General features: G+C 48.1%; 1 protein-coding gene across 1 annotated transcript in view; it reads right to left on the bottom strand.

Annotated features, from left to right (window-relative positions):
• IFT88 (intraflagellar transport 88) overlaps positions 1-20,196 on the bottom strand; it is an 84,653-nt gene that overhangs the window by 25,174 nt on the left and 39,283 nt on the right. Inside the window, 4 exon segments of the mRNA XM_061572958.1 lie at positions 9,519-9,571; positions 10,491-10,606; positions 17,458-17,608; positions 19,912-20,020. Coding sequence (XP_061428942.1) covers positions 9,519-9,571; positions 10,491-10,606; positions 17,458-17,608; positions 19,912-20,020 — 429 coding nt within the window.

The raw sequence follows: 20,196 nt of genomic DNA, 5'->3' as shown, positions 1-20,196 counted from the left end.
CCCTCACCACTCTCTCCCTCACCACTCTCCCCCTCACCACTCTCCCCCTCACCACTCTCCCCCTCACCACTTTCTCCCTCACCACTCTCCCCCTCACCACTCTCCCCCTCACCACTCTCTCCCTCACCACTCTCCCCCTCACCACTCTCCCCCTCACCACTCTCCCCCTCACCACTCTCCCCCTCACCACTCTCCCCCTCACCACTCTCCCCTCACCACTCTCCCCCTCACCACTCTCCCCCTCACCACTCTCCCCCTCACCACTCTCCCCCCTCACCACTCTCCCCCTCACCACTTTCTCCCTCACCACTCTCCCCCTCACCACTCTCCCCCTCACCACTCTCCCCCTCACCACTCTCCCCCTCACCACTCTCTCCCTCACCACTCTCCCCCTCACCACTCTCCCCCTCACCACTCTCCCCCTCACCACTCTCCCCCTCACCACTCTCCCCCTCACCACTCTCCCCCTCACCACTCTCCCCCTCACCACTCTCCCCCTCACCACTCACCCCTCACCACGTTAAGCGCGATCCTAAAGGAATCTACAACCTTCGATTCGTCCTTTGTGCGATTCAAGGAATCGATTCCTGGCATGTTGGGGGTTTACATTTTGAATGACAGAGTTTTATTTTCATTGATACGTTATGTTTTAATGTTTTCAGGAGTTTTTAATAACATTTTTGCCCCGGTCAACGCCGGATATTTCCCGTTCGTAGCAGTTTATATCGACTTTAACCAACTTAAAGTAAACGGGAATCGTCCGAATCTAAAGGAATCTACAACCTTCGATTCCTTTTCGCGATTCAGAGAATCGATTCTTGGCGCGTCGGGTTTAAAAGTAATTACACACTTGTATTTTCATTGGTATGTAATGTTTTAAAGTTTTCAGAAGATTTTAAATGTATTTTCCCCCCGGGCAACGCCGGGTATATCAAGTTTATACCACAAAGTCGTCGCTTGACACGGGTGGGGTGTCGAGGCCTAGTACCGTGCAGAGCCTCCGGCCTTGCCTAGATTGCCTACCCGGCTGAGGGTGTGTACTGGGGCCAATACCCCCCCCCCACGCGCTACAATAATACTGTCTAATCGCTATAATTTTATTATCTACCGACCCTATAATAGTAATTGCACACATTGGGGTGGAAGGGGAGTGAAGAGGACGTGAAACTTTGATGAATTTACCTCAGAATCGCGTGTTAATGCGTGCGCATATTTTAACGGGAATTCAAAATGGCGTCCACCCCGCAGCGAACGCGTCTCTACCCGTTGCCAGGGGCAACCGCCGTGGTCCGCGCCGGCCGGCAAGAGTAAATAAATAAATAAAGCGTTATATAAATAAATAAATAAATATAAATCGCTCTAAATCGATAATCGGTCCGATTTAAAGTTTAGAGACGAAAAATCGGAAATGCCTAAGTTTACCGCGGGGCCGAGGGCGTGCCCACCTGCAAAATTTAATCTCGTCGAACCCCACGGTCCGAGAGCTAAATCCCCCGGTAGGGAGCGTACGCGGACGGACGGACGGACAAAAAATGAATTATATAGGTTAGATAGCAATACGGTTTATAGCAATATAGTATTTAATTTAATGTTGGGTTTGTCTATGGCAGTATATAATACGGTGTAGACTCGTGTGATGTAAGAGAATAAAGTTTAGATGGAAGCATATTATATTTTTTACGACGTAGAATTGTAATGTATTACTTACTGTTAGTAACTCAGCTTATTGTAGAGTATATTTAGTATACTAATGATACTATGTAGTTTATACTTTAGTTGTTTACGTGGTGGTTTTAGTTACTGCAGCTACATACTATTAACACTCCTTCCCTTTATTAATGCTACCCCTATCCCCTCCCTTGGATGCTGCTAATCCTGCATAATGCACGGACATAAGTAGTACTAATTACATACCTACATTTCCCATAAATATGCTAAATTCCTCTTGATATGCAAATTATTTTGTCAAGGTGCCCTTTCCCCCCCCCCCTTCCAACCCAGCTTATATATATGCTCCAAGCACGTGTGCTGTTTCATTCAGACGCTGTCGCCTCGACAGACCTGGTTTCACCTGAGGACGGCTGCTTGCGTTGTGGCCGAAACGTCGTGAGAATTATTTTATTATGTTTTATTTTTATTATTTTATTACTTCCCTTCTACGTGACTTTACCGAAAGAACTAAGAAGATGAATCCCTGCAGTCATGAAAGCTTTAAATCGAAATGATGATACTAGTTGTAATTACTGGCGAAACGTCATACTCAGATTATAAATGTTGTGGATATGCTGTCCAACAAACCGGTGTGCTGTACTAGTGTAGTGATGTAAATGGAGCCACGATGGCATTTAGCACCAGCTGCTGTCACAAGAGTGGAACTGTGCGTCTTGAGCCTCTCTCTGGCGCCCTAGGAGGCATGATTCTGGTGACGGTCAGAGAGAGGGCAAGTAAGGACGTGACAGTTTGGGTGAACCCGAGAGGGCACGTGACCGGGACAGGGTAGCGTGGGGGCCCAAAGGGTGACTTGAGAGACACGTGGTGCTCGGTCGAGAACCTTCTGGTGAGATCCAGAAGGGGGCGTGGCCGAGGACGCGCTCAGGAGCATAAAAGGGAGGTCCCGAGAGCAATCGCCGCCGTCTGCTGGAATGGAACCCTCGGTGCTACGTCTCTTTGGTCTTCAGTCATCGGTCGTCGGTCTTTGGTCGTTACGCTCGGCATTGTGGATCAGGCAGTGTGTTGCTGACCTGACCCGTTTATGTAGTTACCCTTTTGGGGTCTAGTAACTGTGTACGTTTATGTAGAAACCCTGTTGGGGTCTAGTAACTGTGTATGTTTATGTAGTTACCCTGTTGGGGTGATATAATAAATGTATTGCCTCCAAGTTCAAGTGTGTGACTCCGTGGAACCCATCTTGGGCGGGGCTGCTGGCACGCGGCCGCCGGATGCCATCTTGGCGGGGCTGCCGCCACGCGGCCGCTGGACGCCATCTTGGGCGGGGCTGCTGCCACGTGGCCGCCGGACGCCATCTTGACGGAGCCGCGTACTCCGCGGAGAGCGGGATTGGAGACGCTCAAGGCCTCGGACATTCACCACGACCATCGCATTCCTCAAATTAAAGAATTTGTCGCTGGGGGCGACTGGAGTGCGTTCACGTGGTGGTTCGAGTCAGCCTTTCGGTCAATGCGATGGACGGAGGCAGAGGCGCTGGAGGCTCTGCCCACGCTGTTGGATGATGTCTCCTTGGCAGTCTTCCGATCCATCCCGGCGAGTAAGAAGACGCTGCGTGACGCTTTCACGGAAATGGCGGAGTTCTACGAGCCGCCGATGGCGGCTACCCGGAAATTTATGCAACGTCGTCGAGGAGCAGAAGAATCGCCCTTGGCTTACCGAGGGGCGCTGTTAGCGCTTGCCATGGCCGCCTACCCCGATTCGTCAGCCGATCTCCTGGATCCTCTCATCCTTTCCAGAATGATTGAGTTAGCCCAGGAACTAAACATCTCGTTGCCGGTGTGCGGCCACGAACCGCTTACGTCCCGATGGGCGGCGCGCTGCTTGGACGCCAAGTTCAACCTTAAACGCTGGGATCAGATGGCAGCATGGACGGGGGATCCTGAAATAGACGGTCCACCTTTGGGTTGGTCTCCACGTCGGGTCGTCCACGGCTCCAACGACTCCAGCGACGACGAGGTGATGGCTGCTGTTCCTCGCTGGGTCCCGAAACGCCGGCCGCGCGAGCAGCATGATGGGGCCGGACGACCACGAGCGGGGACCGGGGCGAGCGACCGCCGGGCGACGGCGGCCACGTGTTTCAAGTGTGGCCGACGAGGCTATTTCGCCCGGGATTGCCGCTGCCGACTTCAACCTTCTCAGCTCCCGTCGGGCCGGCTTCCATCTCCTCCACCGGACGCGGATCCACGGCACCCTCGGGAAAGTCGGCGCATATCGGACACCCGGCAGGTCTTGTCACATCACCCATCCACTCGCACACATGTTTGCACTCCGGAAGGGGGTTTTGGATCACCTGTGTCGATGCCGTACTCGGTTACACAATGGAATAAATTGGCCCGTAGGGTGGTGGCAGCCGCGTCGGGGTCCTCGACGGTACGGGGTACCATCGATGGGATCGATGTTCGTATTTTGGTGGACACTGGCGCGTCTGCTACCATAATTTACGATGTTATTTTTCATCTCCTGTCCATTCCTACTTCGCGGATCCGACCGGCTAACGACGCATGCGTCGCTGCAAATTGGGGTAGCATGGGTATTTTGGGACGAATAGATGTGCGTATTGCTATAGGGAATATCACCGCGGAGGGACCAGTTTTGATCTCACGTTCACTGGCCGTCCCATGCCTATTGGGCACCGATTTCCTTCGCCGCATGCCAGTTAAAATACTCGTCGACCAAGGTTGCTTGGAAATGCCAGGGGGCCGTAGAATGTCGTTCCTGCCGTCCCTGCTGGGCCGTTCGCCTCCAGGGAACGCTGTTAACGCGATTGTTGCTGCCACGGTAGAAGTACCATCAGGCTCACAAATGCTTATTCCGCTGCATTACCGAAAGCGATTGGAAGCTGCGGACAATGCGACGGGTGTGCTGTTGTCCCTGTCGAATTCTGTGGCAAAATCCTTTTCCCTAGTGGCGGCTCAAACTATCGTTCGGCCTGGTCAGGCCCCATTTATACAAGTGTTGAATGGGGGCCTGGACCGGGTCGTCGCCCCGGCTGGCTCGGTGCTGGCTCACGCCACTACCGATTTTACCAGCTTTGAGGGTGAACCACCCACAAAAATGGCCGCTGGCGGGCCACGATCCGATCGTTCAGACGATCGATGGATCGCAGATTTGTGCAGGGAAAATATGTCCTTGTTGGCCACGCAGCAGAGCGCCTTGCATTCATTATTATCGGAGTACGCTGACGTTTTCAGTAAAAACGATTTGGATCTGGGCCATACCTCGCTCTTGTCGCACCATATCGACACCGGTGCGGCGGGACCGATTTGTATGCACCCGCATCGCATGAGCCCTGCAGAAAGGGAACACGTGCGTGTCGCGGTGGACGACATGTTGGCGGCCGATATAATTTCGCCGTCCAACAGTCCTTAGGGCGCGCCGGTGGTGCTGGTTAAGAAAAAGGATGGTGGGACGAGGTTTTGTGTAGACTTCCGCCAATTGAATAAGATATCCGTGGCGGACGCATACCCCTTGCCACGGATGGACGACTCGTTGGACGCTTTGTCAGGGGCAAATTTTTTCTCCACCCTCGACCTGTCATCTGGGTTTTGGCAGCTGCCCCTCGATGACGCGTCAAGACCGAAAACGGCATTCCGCACGCCACAAGGCGCCGGCGACGTTCCAATGCCTGATGGAACCAGTGCTGGCGGGGCTGCAGTGGGAAACGTGCCTCATATATTTGGACGATATCATTGTATTTAGCCGCACTTTCGAAGAACACCTCCAACGACTGGAGACTGTCTTTCGGAGGATGCTCTCGGCTGACCTAAAATTTAAACCAAAAAAGTGCCACCTTTCGCAATGATCCGTCCGCTATTTGGGGCACATCGTCAGTTCTGACGTTGTGTCCACGGATCCTCAGAAAACGGCGTGTGTCCGAGAGTGGCCCACGCCCACTTCGGTGGGCGATGTACGGCGGTTTATAGGGTTCGCATCCTACTATCGCCGTTTTGTTAAAAATTTCGCGACGCTGGCTAAGCCGCTGCATGTTCTGACGGGGGAAAATCAGAGATTTAAATGGGGCCCGAAAGAGGAGCGCTCTTTTCAATCTCTTCGGGATCACCTGGCCACCGCGCCGACGCTCAACTACCCAGACTTTTCCCAGCCGTTCATCCTTGACACGGATGCTAGCGATATCGGCATAGGAGCCATTTTGTCGCAACGGAAAGACGGGGTCGAGCGAGTGGTGGCATTCGGCAGCAGGGTTCTGTCCCCTGCCGAGACGCGATATTGCGTGACGCGACGGGAACTGTTAGCAATATTCTTTGAAATTGGAACAACCGTCCAGTCAATTGGCTCGGTGGTTAGAATCATTGCAGGAGTTTTCCTTCAATATCATGTACCGCAAGGGTACTCGCCATGGCAACGCGGACGCTCTCTCCAGGTTGCCCCCGACTCCTCCCTGCGCCTGTCTGACGGGTACGCACCGCTGTGGGGCGCTACCTACCTCGCCCTGTCCGGTTATGGGGGCGATGTCAAACGATGAAGGCCAGGATGTACCCGTTGGCACCGACGATACGCTGCATTTGCCGCACTCGGTGTGTCTACACGAGCAGGAGGCTGATGCCTCTCTGGCTCCGCTGCGGGAACTGATCGGGAAACCGAGATCTCATTTGGCGGGATGGAAATGGCAGATGTTTCGGGGCCAGGCGGGATTACTGATGTGTACGGATGGATTGTCTGACCATTCACGCCTGGTTGTGCCGACATCCCTTCGCCACGACCTGGTCCGCGCTCTGCACGCCGACAAGCTGATGCACCTCGGCGTGCAGAAAACATTGGCCGCGATGCAGCAGGATTTCTTTTGGCCCGGCATGACAGCAGATGTCACTAACTTTATCCGTTCATGCCATGATTGTGCAAAGAGGAAACCGCCTCGTCAAAATTATATCCCGCCCCAACGTTCAATCGAGGTATCCCGTATTAATGAGCTGGTTGCTCTGGATATCCTGGGCCCATTCCCTCCATCGGCTAGGAGAAATAAATACCTTTTGGTCGGGGTCGAATATTTTTCTCGCTGGCCTATGGCCTGGCCTTTGCCTGACCAAACGGCCTCATCCATCACCGAGGCTTTCTTGAATGGATACGTCATGGATAAAGGAGCACCCGAAGGGCTGCTCACAGATCAAGGACGTAACTTCTCCTCCAAAATGCTCAAAGAAGTGTGCTCTGCTTTGGGTACAAAGAAAATCCGCACTTCCCCTTACCATCTGCAAACGGATGGCATGGTGGAACGATTTAACTTCACCCTTTCAGCCATGCTTTGTCACACGGTCAGTGTAAAACAAACCGATTGGGACTTGCACATACTGGGCGTCCTGGCGGCATACTGCATGGTTCCGCACGCGTCCACAGGATATTCACCATTTTTCCTGATGTATGGCCGTGAGAATGTACCCCCGATTGATGTGCAACTTGGTGCAGTGGGGAAACAACCGTCCCCCCCTTCCCTGCCTGACCACGTGCGAGACTCACTTAAACGGGTTACGGAGGCGCGAGAGGCCGCCAGATGTGCGACGGCCCGTACACAGGCAAAAAACGGGAGGTATGCGCGTCGATCGCGAACTGACATGCCTTGGTCGGTGGGCGATATGGCATGGCTCCATTGCCCTCAGGTGCCAGTGGGTACGTCCCCTAAACTGCACAAGCCTTGGCGGGGGTGTGTGAGGCTGGTGGACATTCGGAAAGAGTGTTCGCATCCAGTACGGCCAACGTCATTGGTATGTCCATTCGTCGCGGCTCAAGCCCTACGTTGACCCGCGTGCTGGCCCTTCATCTCCACTTGTTGACCTGCCGGGGTCCGACGTGCCGAATGTGCCACTTGCCTCGCCCATTGATCCCCAGCGGGGCTGTGTTATACCCCCCGCAGATGAACAGGTTCTGAAGGATGACGAGACCCCGGACGTTCCACCTCCAACGGGGTCTCTGTCCCAGATACAACGGAAACCGAAACTTCTTCTTCTCCAGGGCAACCACCTCCTGCTGAACAGTCGGCGAGGCAACCACGAACGAAAGGAGGAGAGGGTCCGGCGTCGCGTACGCGGTCGAAGTCTCTCCCATTTCGCTAATACTGCTTGCCTTGCGGTCTGTCACCCTGGTGTTACTGCGCTCCAGGGGCGCCCTAATGTATGTTGTTTAATGTTTTACATTCCTCGGCGCGTTGACCCCTACTCCCCCTTACCTTGTTAATGCGTCTAGACGCCCTAAGATTTATTCAAAGGGATTCGGCCTGTCACCCCTTTTCCCAGCCGAGACGGCTGACTTTTTACACCGGGGGGGGGGGGGGGGTGATGTAATGTGAGGTTATATCAGGCTCGTTGACGGATTACAACTCGTCACGATGATTGGCTCTGCCGGGCCTGGTCCATAGCCAATGGGGGGAAGCCTAGGGGCGTGGCCCTGACGTAATGGAAAGGTGACAGCTGTTTGTAGAGGATTGGTTCTGCTGGCTTTAGCCACAGCCAATGGGGAGACGAGTCAGGGGCGTGGTCCTGGGAGCCTACGATGGAGTCTTGAAGATTCCATAGAGGCTAACCAGGATTGGTGGAAACGTACCACGTGACCCGGGTATTAAATAGGGGTGGAGATGAACAACACGTGGTCAGAACTGGAATGAACAGAGGAGGAGGCCACGCGAGAGCGGAGGTCCAAGTTGCCACGTGACTGCGCGCGTGTCTCTCTCTCTCTATTCCTCTCACGCTGCCTGTCAGCAGCGTGAAGGAATGCTGTAATGAAAAGTAAATAAAGACTGGATTCCAGAAGTCGCTTTTTTTTTATAAAATGATGTGTGTCTTTTGATACGATAAGCAAGTACAGCACCACGTTATACTGATTTTAGGAGATTTCAATGGATAAGCAGGTATTGTACGATGAATGTGCACGTGTGCTAGGCGAGCATAGGATAATAAAAGCAAACAGGATGGAAAAGGGTAGGTTACTGAAACAGTCATGGGAATGGGAACCTAGAGGTCAGATACCAAGGGGTGGGAGAAGATGGCAACCTTCAAACAGCCTTCAATGTTAGTGCTCAGCACCACCGACACCATCACCAAGTTGGAGCGATGCACTGGTAAAGAGCCGCTCGGTTGGAAAAGCAACCACAGTAGCGCCGTATGAAAAAAGAAGAGACCAACGAAAAAACATAAAGCCTAATGGTGGAACACTGAAAGAAGATATTGGAGGTCAGGTGTTGGCTATACTGGAGCTATGCACAATTAAATCTAAATTGAAAACTCGTTTCTTTTGTGTTTCGTTTGTTGTCCTTCCCCCAGAACCCTCGATTAGCATGGTTGGCTAGATACGGTGTGAAAGAAATTCAACATACTTAAATACAGAAACAATAGCTGTAGGATTGCGTACAAGAACACTATGAAGAGATATGGTGGCACAGACGAGATTGGCTGTAATGGCGTTTTGAAAGAACTCTGATCTAACCTCGCAGTACAGTTTGTTTTCCCATAAAGTGGTAGTAGTTGCGTTCCTGAACAACACCGCGTTATGTAAAAATTGCGTGATAATAAATAATATATAATATAGGGTAAAGCACAGTCCGCAATAACACGTGAAATGCGTAACACAGGCTGAACAAAGACTGAGGCGCGTGGGTAGCATCTAGAAGCATCAGCGGCACCCCACGTTGTGTGATGCTACGCCGAGGCAGCCGTACAAACCTTTATTCCTACTGGCACGACGTAGTTCCGTTCACTCAATCGCGTTATATCCAATCCGCATGAAAAAAAACGTGTTCCCTGATATATTTGTCACGTTATGAAAACATAACGGACTGTACTCACCGCTCCGCCGATAGCAGCTTGCCACCATGAGGCGCCACTTCACCTGCGTGGGCCTAGAGTTGGGCAACGCAGAATCATCTTAACGAACACGCTGGCGGGTCCTGTGGGTCTATTCTACAAAGTCTGAAAGAAGTATCTTTAATCCAATCAGGGTTCGCATTAAGAATTATGGTATTCGTCACCATGCATAGAAATTAGAGCATGGCATTTCCAACTTAAAGTTAATTCTGACCACTTTGGGTTAGATTGTTATGGTCTCATGTCGCTAAATGTTTCTAAAGTGATTGAGTATTTTGTGTTTAGTCGCTTTCATTCATCGACAAAGCTGGTGGGCAGAGTTACATAACTTGTTCCGTATCTGTCCGTAACACCTACAATGTAGAAAAAAACTTCCAAGTGCCGCCAAATGATTGCGTGATCCCAAACACTGTCAAGTTAAACATGCCATCATCTGGGTTTGCTTGGGACTGCCATATTAAAGTTATAGTGAAATTCTCACGGACTACTCACAGCCCTGTTCTGCCCCTTATCAAAACGTACACTGCTACACGCAGATTAGAGTGCTTGGTTTGGTATGGTATTGAAGGTTCGCAGCACTCGCCGACACATCACCAGTGCTCATTAACACTCACCAACAGCACTCAGGAACTTCAATAACACGGTAGATGAATAAGAGTACATGCAACACATGTAGTGAAATGGCATTAATCAACAATTACATGTGACTACAAACTGTTGCTTCTGGTGGTTGTTGGCCACTGCCCCATGAGTAATTGGCATTTAGGCAGTCCAGTTAATGGATGCTGGAAAATATGATTGATCCTGAGAAGCAATCAGAAGTAGCAAGCAGAGACAATGGCAATACTTTCTTGGGCTCTATCAGGGTACCCCGTGGCCTAATGTGTCACAAGTAGCCTCTGTTAGACATATGTTCACGGTGGTGGTAAGATGCATGCCGGTGTGTGTACTTACTGTATGAGTGCCGCCCTCTCAAAGTATTGGATGGCCTTCTCACAGAACTGGGAGTCGATGTAATAGGCTCCGAGCCACTCGATCACCTCAATGTCACACGGGTAATGACGGTACGACTGCACACAAGGCACACGGGAAGGGGGATTGACATCACAGATTGCAAAAAATGTGGTTATATACATACGTATGTTTAAACTGATACGTGTACAGTGGTAGTGGTGCCGCATGCGAGTGCAGTTAAGTCACTAAAGTGAGTTGTGAAAGCTTTTCGTAACACATGGTCCATATTGACTCCTCATCGTTGTGGTGCAGGCATAAGCACGTACTAGCGGTGGGCAATTGTGTGTCGGCACCTCGCGCTAGGTGGTCATGCTTCCAGTTGCCTACGAAATGTTGCCTCTTGCTTCATCACTCACTTAAGAAGTTCTCTTGTGTTTAGAAACACGCAATGAGATTATTTAAATTATTTTGCTGCTGTAAATGTCCAAATGATAAGCCACTTTGTTGAGCTGTCATTTGTGGCCAGGTCACTTCTGAAAAATAAGGAAACATCTCAGTGGGCTTTGCTAGGAAAGATGGGGATGGTTTAGTTTTATTTGTATGTGTAGCGGGTTCTTTGACGAAAGAGACGTTGAAGTAGAGGCAACACTATTTATTAACACTTAGCCATGTTACAGCTTCACACTCGAAGAGGTAACGGCCTCTTCACCCGCTGCTGTCAAGGGAGGTATTCCCAAGCTAAGTCGCCTACTCCCCACCTATACCTCGACCCTCCTCTCAAGGAGGTTACCTGACCTGGCCCAGCCAAGGCGCAGTTCTCGACCACCAGCCACACGGACCCGGCCCTTACAAGGACGTCGGTCTCCGAGGCTCTGGTGTCGCACCACTGGCTTGCTCTGCCCGGCCCTTACAAGGGCAGCGGGTCAGAGGAGTCCCAGGGTCTAGCTAGCTGGACTTCAGTCTTCAGCTGGTTCTTCTGGCTTCGGCTTGTCAGTACTGCCCCACTCTCTCAGGCTTTTATACAAACTCCCCACCGAGGGGCAGGGCTCTGTGGGATCACAGGACACCCCGCAGCCCCCACCCGTTGGGAGGGGCGCGGGGGATCCAAACACCCCACAACCCCCTCCCCCCGGGAGGGGCCCCGGCAAGGAATATCACGATTGCCCCGTACAGGTAAGTAATGGGAGTTAGCCGGAGCTGGTGTGCGTACGTCTCAATACCACCATTACATGTGTTTCGGTGATTTATTTACTTTTCCTGTACTTTGCACGACTCTTATGTTTTTGTACTGTTTGTCGTTGTAACGCCCATACTGGACATCTGTGAAAAAGAGCTTTACAGCTCATCGGATTCCTCCAGGATAAATATTAGGATTTGTATTCTGATTTACAATTTGCTATACCTTTTAGTTCTGATGCTAGAAACTATGAATACATGAATCCCCCGCTATACATAAGGGATGCGTTTCTGGGAAATGCTACTTTACTCGAAATGACTTCAAGCGAACTATAATTTCCCGTAGACATGGTGTTAAAGTCAGGGGTTGCGTTCCTATCTGACATTTATGCAAAAGTAAAAATGTGACTAAATGTCATGAAGTGTACTAAATTTTAATTTTAATGGCAAGGCGGCCGGGACACTTGAGTAACATAACCATTGGGAAAGATGAGGCTCTGATTGGCTTAAGGGGAAGGTTCAGGGTGAGAATTTTCAAGAACCGTAGAGGGAGAGGAGCAAGGGGGGGGGGAAGGGAATGTGGTCGGGGCTCTCTGGGGACTCTGAGTGTTACACGTTACGTTACCGGCTTGCAATAAAGAGCCCTTATTACCGAGCAAAGTACTGGGAAGACTCCAGCTTGTTCAGAATGCAGCTGCTAGTGCTTACATGTACACCATTCCGTGAGCACATTACAGCAGTCCTCTTATCTCTTCATTGGCTATCGGTCAAATTTTGAGTGGTTTTTAAGGTACTGCTATTAACCTATGAGGCTCTAAAAGGGCTCACCCCCATTGCTTTCAGGAACTACTACATTTATATAGTCCATCAAGGTCCTTAAGATCTTCTGATCTACAACTGCTCAGCACTCCCAGGTCTAGGTTGCGCTCTTTTGGCGATCGGGCTTTTGTTATCTTGGCACCCAAGCTATGGAACGCCTTGCCACTTGAAATCGGGAAATCAGTCAGTAGATATATTTAAATCTGCTTTGAAAACCCATCTCTTTAAACTGGCCGTCCCTCTTTAGTTTGGTCAGTTGGCCCTGCGTCTGTTTTTATTCTCTGCTTTTCATGCATTGTGCACTGGGATCCAAGGATGGAACACGCATGAAACATTTGCATTATTATTATTATTATTAACGACGTGTCCCAGTCCTCATTTTACACACGTAAGGATGTCATCGCACAGGAAAAGACAACAGCTAGCCAGATTGTGGGCTGGCCATATTTCACATTGAGCTGGACCAATTACTGCATAGAAAAACATCTGTAATGTATTTTAAATACAAAAAAAAATTTATTATAAAATAATAACTTGCACAATATATAATTTAGAATATTTATGTACTATAATATGTACAATAAAATGCACAAACACTTGCTTAATTGTGTGTAATTTGTAAAATATGTAATTGTGCGTGAATTGTACTTATGGTAATAGTTAGTGGTGGGGGAGGGGTAGTGGGCGATGGTAGGGAGGGGCTGTGGCACTGTGTAAAGAACACTATAAACACTTATTATTTTATTTTACCATGTAAGGCCCACTGAGCTATATAGCTATTTCTCAAAAGCGACCTGGCCACAAACAATAGCGCAACGAAGTGGCTTAGCATATGCGAATTTACAGCAGCCAAATGCTCGAAACGCATATTTTTTAATGTGTAGGGAAAAACCGGAGGACCCGGAAAAACATTCAAGTGACCACAGGGAGACATGCAAACTCCAAATATACAGGCATCAGGGTCAGGATCGAACCCACGACCTCCTGCATATCAAGTGAGAGAGTTAACATTCTAGATTTGAAGCTTTCGTGAATGCAAGGATTCATATTCTTAGGTTTTTTCGGTAAAGTCACGTAGGTAAAACATTAAAATTAATAAAAGTAAAATAAAATAAAAATCACGACGTTTCGGAAGCAACACAAGCTTCCGTCTTCAGGTGGAACCGTCACAGCCCGACAGCTGTATCAAGTAAATGAGAGATTACAGGAGATACCATTCCGTATATATAATGATTGAGGGGGGGAGGGGGGGAAGGGGCAGGGATGGCCCACTCTTTATTATTATGGTAAGGTGCGGTTTGAGAATATGAATAGACTGCATAACAAAAGACTGAGCCTTTATTATGGAGAGGTTCGGTTTGTGACTACGCCTAGCCTACATAATAAAAGTGTGAAAAAAGGAAGAAAGCTAAACCTGGTAGAAAGCTAAACCTGGTGAAACAACTGGCTGTCCATCAGTAACCTGCAATAGTTTTCTGTCAAATAAGATGGTTCAAATAAGTGTAGTTAAATCTTTTTTGCATGGTTAATCACATCTTTCCAATGATTAAAGGTGCGGCTTGAGACTATGAATAGACTGCATAACAAAAGACTGAACCTTTATTATGGAGAGGTTCGGTTTGTGACTACGCCTGGCCTGCATAACAAAAGTGTGAAAAAAGAAAGCTTAACCTGGTAGAAAGCTAAACATGGTAAAACAAAACTGGCTGCCTATGAGTAACCTGTAATAGTTTTCTGTCAAATAAGATGGTCCAAATAATAGTTAAAAAACATTTTTGCATGGTTAATCACATCTTTCCAATGATTACTCAGTTTGTAACCATCATCACGGTTGAAATTATGTCTGTGTTTGTATATTTGTATGGCTTCGTGTACAAACCTTTGATGGTAGCCAGGAGGTTGGCAGAGAACCTTGGTCTCGGAAAAGACAATTTCATGAGAGCCCACCGAGTTGTAGCAATGATCGGCAACGGCCGAAGAATCAGTTCTGCCGTGTTTCAGATCTGACTTGTGCTCGCGGACACGATCAGAAACATGACGTTTCGTTTCTCCAATGTAGCAATCACCACAAATGCAACTCAATTTGTAGACTCCAGGATACTGTAAGTCAGGAACGACATCCTTCACAGATGGAATCAGATCACGGATTTTATGCACTGTACTGAATCGGACTTGGATCTTATGTTTGTTTAGAATTTTGGAGATCTTTTTGGTCACGCCTGCTATGTATGGTAACGTGATAGTTTTGGTCGGAGTTTTATGTGGCTGTTTCTGTGTGGTGGAAGAAACAGCTTGGCGGATAGTGCGGTCAGAGTATCCGTTCATCCTGAGGGCCCGATGTACATGTCTTAATTCACCGACCAGGTGGTGTTGGTCAGAAATGCCATGGGCTCTGTGGTATAGCGTTTTGATGAGAGAATTCTTTTGAGATGGGTGGTGGTGGGAATCCGGTTTCAAGTAGGAATCTGTGTGGGTGGCTTTCCTGTAGACAGAATGTCCCAAGGATCCGTCAGGCCTCCTCTCAAACAGAATATCCAAGAATGGTAGTTTACCATCTTTCTCCACTTCCATGGTGAATCTGATGGATGGTTGTCTAGAATTGATGTGGTCCGAGAAGTGGTTCAATGCTGGGAGGCCATGTGGCCAGATGACGAAAGTGTCATCCACATACCTCTTCCACAGGGAAGGACGCAGGGTGGATGTCTGGATGGCGTCTGATTCAAACTTTTCCATGAACATGTTGGCTATAACTGGTGACACGGGGGAGCCCATAGGGGTACCCTCATTCTGTTTGTAGAAGGTGCCATTCCAGGTAAAATAGGTGTTGGTGAGGCAATGCCTAACCAGCGCAGGTACATCAGAATTCAATCCATGTTGGACTAAGTCCTCAATTATTGTTAGGGTGTCCGGTACTGGGACTTTGGTGAACAGAGATACTACATCAAAGCTGACGAGGATGTCATCAGGAGATAGTACCATGTCCTTAACCATAGAGACTAATTGGGTTGAGTTGAGTACTGCCGAAGAGGTCTTGCCTGTGAAGGGGAGCAGAGTATCTGATAGAAAACGGGCTAGTTTGTATGTAGGAGAGTTTATCGTCGACACGATGGGTCGTAGCGGGGTGCCTTCTTTATGGATTTTGGGAAGACCATAGAGTCTGGGAGGTCTAGCCGCCGATGGTTTTAGAGAGGGACGTTTGCTTGGTTCGATTAGGGAACTCGAACTCGTGATGATACTGTTGGTTTTTGTCGTGAGGCTTTTAGTGGGATCGTTTTTAATTTTGGAGTAACTCCCATCATTAAGAAGGTCCAGGATTTTGTTGTTGTATGAATCTTTATCCATGATGACCGTGGCATTGCCCTTGTCTGCCGAGAGGATGACTGATTCCATCTGTGAAGGATGTCGTTCCTGACTTACAGTATCCTGGAGTCTACAAATTGAGTTGCATTTGTGGTGATTGCTACATTGGAGAAACGAAACGTCATGTTTCTGATCGTGTCCGCGAGCACAAGTCAGATCTGAAACACGGCAGAACTGATTCTTCGGCCGTTGCCGATCATTGCTACAACTCGGTGGGCTCTCATGAAATTGTCTTTTCCGAGACCAAGGTTCTCTGCCAACCTCCTGGCTACCATCAAAGGTTTGTACACGAAGCCATACAAATATACAAACACAGACATAATTTCAACCGTGATGATGGTTACAAACTGAGTAATCATTGGAAAGATGTGATTAACCATGCAAAAAAGATTTAACTACACTTATTTGGACCATCTTATTTGACAGAAAACTATTACAGGTTACTGATAGACAGCCAGTTTTGTTTTACCATGTTTAGCTTTCTACCAGGTTAAGCTTTCTTTTTTGACACTTTGTTATGCAGGCCAGGCGTAGTCACAAACCGAACCTCTCCATAATAAAGGCTCAGTCTTTTGTTATGCAGTCTATTCATAGTCTCAAGCCGCACCTTTAATCATTGGAAAGATGTGATTAACCATGCAAAAAAGATTTAACTACACTTATTTGAACCATCTTATTTGACAGAAAACTATTGCAGGTTACTGATGGACAGCCAATTGTTTCACCAGGTTTAGCTTTCTACCAGGTTTAGCTTTCTTCCTTTTTTCACACTTTTATTATGTAGGCTAGGCGTAGTCACAAACCGAACCTCTCCATAATAAAGGCTCAGTCTTTTGTTATGCAGTCTATTCATAGTCTCAACCGCACCTTACCATAATAATAAAGAGTGGGCCATCCCTGCCCCTTCCCCCCCTCCCCCCCTCAACCATTATATATACGGAGTGGTATCTCCTGTAATCTCTCATTTACTTGATACAGCTGTCGGGCTGTGACGGTTCCACCTGAAGACGGAAGCTTGTGTTGCTTCCGAAACGTCGTGATTTTTATTTTATTTTACTTTTATTAATTTTAATGTTTTACTTACGTGACTTTACCGAAAAAACCTAAGAATATGAATAGAGAGTTAACATCTCGCCACTGCAGTGTCCCAGGACATAACTACAGTACTGTACTGCACAGATACCACAAATGTGATCATTTGGACTGTACACTGCACACACTAACATAAGTTTGAGTTTATTTGATTTGTTACACAGATGGTCCCAATTAGTAAGTTGCACGACTGTTTTACAAGGGGAATCCATAGTGCGTGAGCAGCAACAACAGATACATCAAAATTGCAGAGAATGAGAAGAGGGTTCCCTGAAGGAGTACCATTCACTGTAGTGTACCATGTACTGTCGAGCACAACATACTGTACTGTAGTGTACCATAACTGCAGAGTACATGTGGTTTTGCTTTTGTTTTAATTACATTTCCATTGAAAGTGTGGCTGCGAGCAGACCTTTCATATATCCAGACCAGGGCTCCCCCCCCGCCCCCTATTGTCTGGCTGTCCAGGGTTTTGACTGGACGCACAAATGTCTGGTAGCGGTGTGGTGAGTGTGCACACCTCATAGTGGTACTGCAGGGCCTGAGACTTGTCCCCATCAGCGTCGTAGACGTCTCCGAGGCGGGCGAGGGCGTGTGGGTCTGTGGGCACCACTGTCACCAGCTGCAGCAGCCACTCCGCTGCTTGGCCTGCTTCCTCCAGTGCTTCATATCTGCAAAAGCATTCCCCAATAAATGCAACATTTCTGCTCTCCATTATATAGTTTTGGCGATCTGTGCCTAACGCCTGACACTCTGTATGCTGTGTGTAACACCGGTGCAGGCTACGTGACGCGAAGACAGTTCCAATCATTCCTGCATTGCTATCACTGTCAATAAGTCACAAGGACAGTTTTTTTAGCATGTTGCACTATATCTCTAAGAACCTGGTCTTTTTTTCCCACGGACAACTTTGTTATGTTGCTTTGTCAAGATGCAAAAACCCAACCAACATCAAAGTGCTGATTCAACAAAATTAATCTCAAGGAAAACTTTTGGGAGATGATCGTCAATTTACACCAAATGTGATATATAGACATTTTTTTATTAAATAAATTCAATACAATCTTTACATGTTAGTCTATTTTCATTAATATTTACACCAGTATATGTATATATGGCACTGGGGCCTAAAAGAGCTCACCTGTCAGGGTCCAATCGAGCTCCCACAATTCTACATTGTAGATTTACATGAAAACTCATTTGAAAACTAATTTCTTGAAAACTGCTTTGTGTGTTTAGTTTTTTGTCCTTCTCCCGTACCTCCAATTATCACTGCTGGCTACGTATGGTGCGAAAGAAGTTCAACATACATACATGGCAGGAAAGGGCAGCAGAACCTCTACTTTAGTCCACGGATGGTGACCCCACTGATGTTTTTAACCAACACTAGAAATGTAACCATTTTTTCAATTGAATCAAGTCAATTGCTCTGCTCGCAATACTGTACATGCATTACATTTTTTGTGTTGTGTGGAAGGTGAGTCTACAACAACCAGTAACATAAAGTAAAAAATGGAGGCTTTCACACCTGATAGGCCCACAGTGATGACATCACCTTTACTCCCCTATTTAAGACAGAAATAGGAGGACTTCTTCACAATTCTGGCTATTGCCTGATGAAGCTGATTGTTGTAATCACCAGTGAAACGTCACAGTACTCGAATGTTGAGGGTTTACTCTCCAACACACCGGTGTGCTGAAGTAGTAACTAATTTGCACGATTTGTTTACGTTACTAATTGGCTGTGTCGGGTGGTGGCGGGTTTAACGAGATTTCTATTTACATGATCTAACCCCCAAAAAAACTTGCTATGACATACAGCAGACCGGAAGCATCCATCAGACCTCCTGTATACTACCTGGAGGTCAAGACAGTACTGTTCTAAGCTTTCGACAAAGGAGAGGCAGCCTCTCTTCTGCAAAAAGCATTCAGACATTTTACAAGAATGCCTGGGGTTTGCCCAGAAGAAAAGATCATTACACGCTCAGTTTTCATCTTACCCTATTCTCTAGGAAAGTTGTTGTGGAGGGTTTACTGTTATCAACCAGGGCACATTAGTTAATTTGATGGATTAGGCCTTTACATTACCTTCTTACCCAGGTGATAGCCTAGGTGGTCGCTGGGTGACCTCAATGCTTCAGACAAATTAGCCATGTATGTTTGCCGTCACAACTTAAGCACTAGGTAAACAAGAGCCAACACAATACCTTCTTGTATGTTGTACTGGTAATGTTGTACTCATCCTCATAAATAGTGTTTCAAAAGTGTGAGTCTAAGTTGTGGTTATTTATTTTAGTCACATTGTGTGGGTGGATGTGGCTGAGGGTGTGAGTGTTCTAGGGGAGTGGGAGTGCAGTGGTTACCCCACTGCACTGCGAACCGAGCGTCCCGAGTTCGATTTTCACTCACAGCCAACATGCCACAAATGAACCACAATACTTTGCTGATCTCATCAAGGAGCATAAACCATCACGTGAACTCCAGTCATCCTCGCAGTGGCTTTTGGCTAGCATCGAACAAAGATGGCCACCGCATTGCGCACCTTCAAATGTGCTTCTGTGGCCGTATGGAATGCTCTCCCTTCCGATATTAGGAAGCCACTAGAGCGATGCACTTTTAAATCATCTCGTTTGAAAACTAATTTCTGAAGAACTGATTTTTGTGCTTAGTTTGTTGTCTTTCCCTCGCACCTCTGATTAGCCCGGTTGCCTACGTATGGTGCGAAAGAAGTTAAACATACATCGGTGAAGACTATCTGAACCAGTCATGGGCCTCCCCTAGGTCGACTCAGCCTTAAATGAGTACCTGGTGCAGTGTGTAAACATCAACACTGTGGAAACAATCGCAACCGGGCGTGGTATGAGCCCACCACCCTCTTTGCCCGCTCTTTCGGCCTTCATGGTTTGCTAGCTAACAACACTTGCCCCAACAGTGTATTAAAGAGGCGAGATGGGGGTTCTTTGTGTTTTGTTACATGCTGGCGATGTGGTGCATCACTGGAGGATGGTTGCGCAGGATGGAGTGCAACTTGAGAAAGCAGTCGAGCGCATCCTGGAGACGTCCAAGATGCTTGTGCGCCAGGCCTGCACAATACAGCACAGCGTCTTCACACACAGCAGCAATGCCACATCACGAACAACTTCACAGAACATTGTTGTACACACAACCAGTGGGTTACGATCATCTCTGAGGGTGGCCGTGTTCCTGAGCCACAGGTGGAAAGTACACACTCTTCCATGGTACGTGCTGGCCTCTCCAT

The sequence above is a fragment of the Lethenteron reissneri genome, chromosome 7, assembly GCF_015708825.2.
Source record: "Lethenteron reissneri isolate LAM-NWPU_2019-01 chromosome 7, ASM1570882v1, whole genome shotgun sequence".
Classification (NCBI taxonomy): Eukaryota; Metazoa; Chordata; class Hyperoartia; order Petromyzontiformes; family Petromyzontidae; genus Lethenteron; species Lethenteron reissneri.
Note: the sequence above shows the minus strand (reverse complement) of the source record. Positions and strands in the feature narration are given on the sequence as shown.